This window comes from Eimeria mitis, genomic scaffold (assembly GCF_000499745.2).
Source record: "Eimeria mitis Houghton genomic scaffold, Emh_scaff1790, whole genome shotgun sequence".
Lineage (NCBI taxonomy): Eukaryota > Apicomplexa > Conoidasida > Eucoccidiorida > Eimeriidae > Eimeria > Eimeria mitis.
The window spans coordinates 1-1,719 of NW_013570109.1; the positions used below are offsets into that span (position 1 = coordinate 1).

The 1,719-nt window shown below is 60.7% G+C and overlaps 1 protein-coding gene across 1 annotated transcript; it reads right to left on the bottom strand.

Moving 5' to 3' along the window:
- Nucleotides 1-16: 16 nt before the first annotated feature.
- On the bottom strand, nt 17-744 carry EMH_0043560 (uncharacterized protein; the record flags this gene model as incomplete). The annotated part of the gene is made up of 2 exons (XM_013495858.1): nt 17-114; nt 261-744. The coding sequence occupies 2 exons, from the start codon at nt 742-744 to the stop codon at nt 17-19; spliced, it is 582 nt and encodes a 193-aa protein (XP_013351312.1).
- Between the last annotated feature and the right edge of the window lie 975 nt (nt 745-1,719).

Sequence of the window (1,719 nt, forward strand, 5' to 3'; positions counted from 1 at the left end):
GCTGCTGCAGCTGTCTCTAGGAACACTGCTGCCTTCTTTCTCGGTCTCCAGTTGCTGCTGCTGCTGCTGCTGCTCCTTCTGCTGCTGCTGCGGGGCAGCAGCGTCTAGACTCGACTCAACATGGCCAACGATGAGCTGGTTCAGAAGGTATAGGGGGGGAAGCATGCAAGTTCTGTGCGGCAGCACCCGCTGCTGCTGCTGTTGCTGCTGCTGCTGCTGCTGCTGGAGACAAGGAAAGCTGTCGCCATCCTCTACTTCACCGATGCTGCCGTCGTCGTCAACTTTGCTGCTGTTGCTGCTGCTGCTGCTGATGCTGCTGCTCTGCCCTAGGCCGCCAGAACAGCTGCCCGCCCAGGTGGTTGCGGTGCCGCTGCCTGTGAGCAGCATGCTGCAGCTGCTGCTGCCATTGGTGTCGGCCAATGTGCTGCTGCTGCTGCTGCTGCTGTTGATGCGAAAGCAAACATCTTTCTCTGTGCTGCTGTTCGGGCTGCTGCTGCTGCTGCATGCCTCGGCAGGAAGCAAGGACGGCCCCAAGAAGAGGTTCTCAACCGGCAGCTGCTTCGTCGCTGCTGCTGCTGCTGCTGCTGCTGCTGGTGAAGCCGCAGGCGTTTCTGCATCACTTGCTGCAGCAGCAGCTGCTCCTGCTGCTGCTGCTGCGACGCACAGGTCAGCCTGCAGCTTCTGCTGCTTGCTGCTGCTCACTGGTTCAGCCCCAGGGATGAGTGGAGCTGGGTGCCGCCGCATTCTGCTGCAGCAGCAGCAGCAACCAGGCGATCCGTCGCTCGCGTATATATAGCAGCTACATTGGCAGCCCCTGCTGCAGCAGAGACCTCACAAAGCTGCGCAGCAGCACCCCACGGGGCCCTGCTGCTGCTGCTGCTGCAAGGTAGCAAGACAGCTCGCCCTACAGGCCATGCCCCCCTTGCTGCTGCTGCGCTGCGCCCCTTCATCAAATACTAGGAGCTAAGCTGCTGCTGCNCCCCCTTGCTGCTGCTGCGCTGCGCCCCTTCATCAAATACTAGGAGCTAAGCTGCTGCTGCTGCTGCTGCTGCTGCTGCTGCAGCTGCTGCGGCTGCTGGACTTGATGCTGCTGCTGGGGTTGCTGCTGCTGCTAACGTGTCCTTCTTGCTGCCGATTGACCGCCGCTCCTCCCTAGCTGCCGCTGCTGCTTAGCCGCTGCTGTTGCTGCTGCTGTTGCTGCTGCTGTTGCTGCTGCTGTTACTTGTTTAGTGGCGTTGCTATGCCCCGAGACCTCGACGCAGCACCCGCTGGTGCTTCGGTGGTGGCTAGGACTCGGTGCCACTTGAGTCGAAGCAACGGCTGCAGCAGCAGCAGCAGCAGCAGCAGCAGCCGCTGGTGCTGCAGCTGCAGCTAGCACTAAAAAATAAAAATGGAAGATGGATACTTGACGCAGTTAACGCAAACAAAAGCCACGAAGCTGCCTCGCGTGAGCAGAGCGGCGGTGCAACGCCGCACGGAGACAGGCAGCAGCAGCAGCAGCAGCAGCAGCAGCAGCAGCGACAGGGTCCTCCACCTGCTGCTGTGCACCTAAACAAGGCAGGAGCACGCAAGAGTGAAGGGGAGAAGTCCTAAGGAGGAAGACAAGGAGTTGCTTCTGAGCAGCAGCAGCAGCAGCAGCAGCTACAGCTGCTGCTGGCGGGAGGAGGGAGGCGCTAGCGGAGACCTCTTCACAGTTTCCTTAGGCCTTCTTCAGTTTGT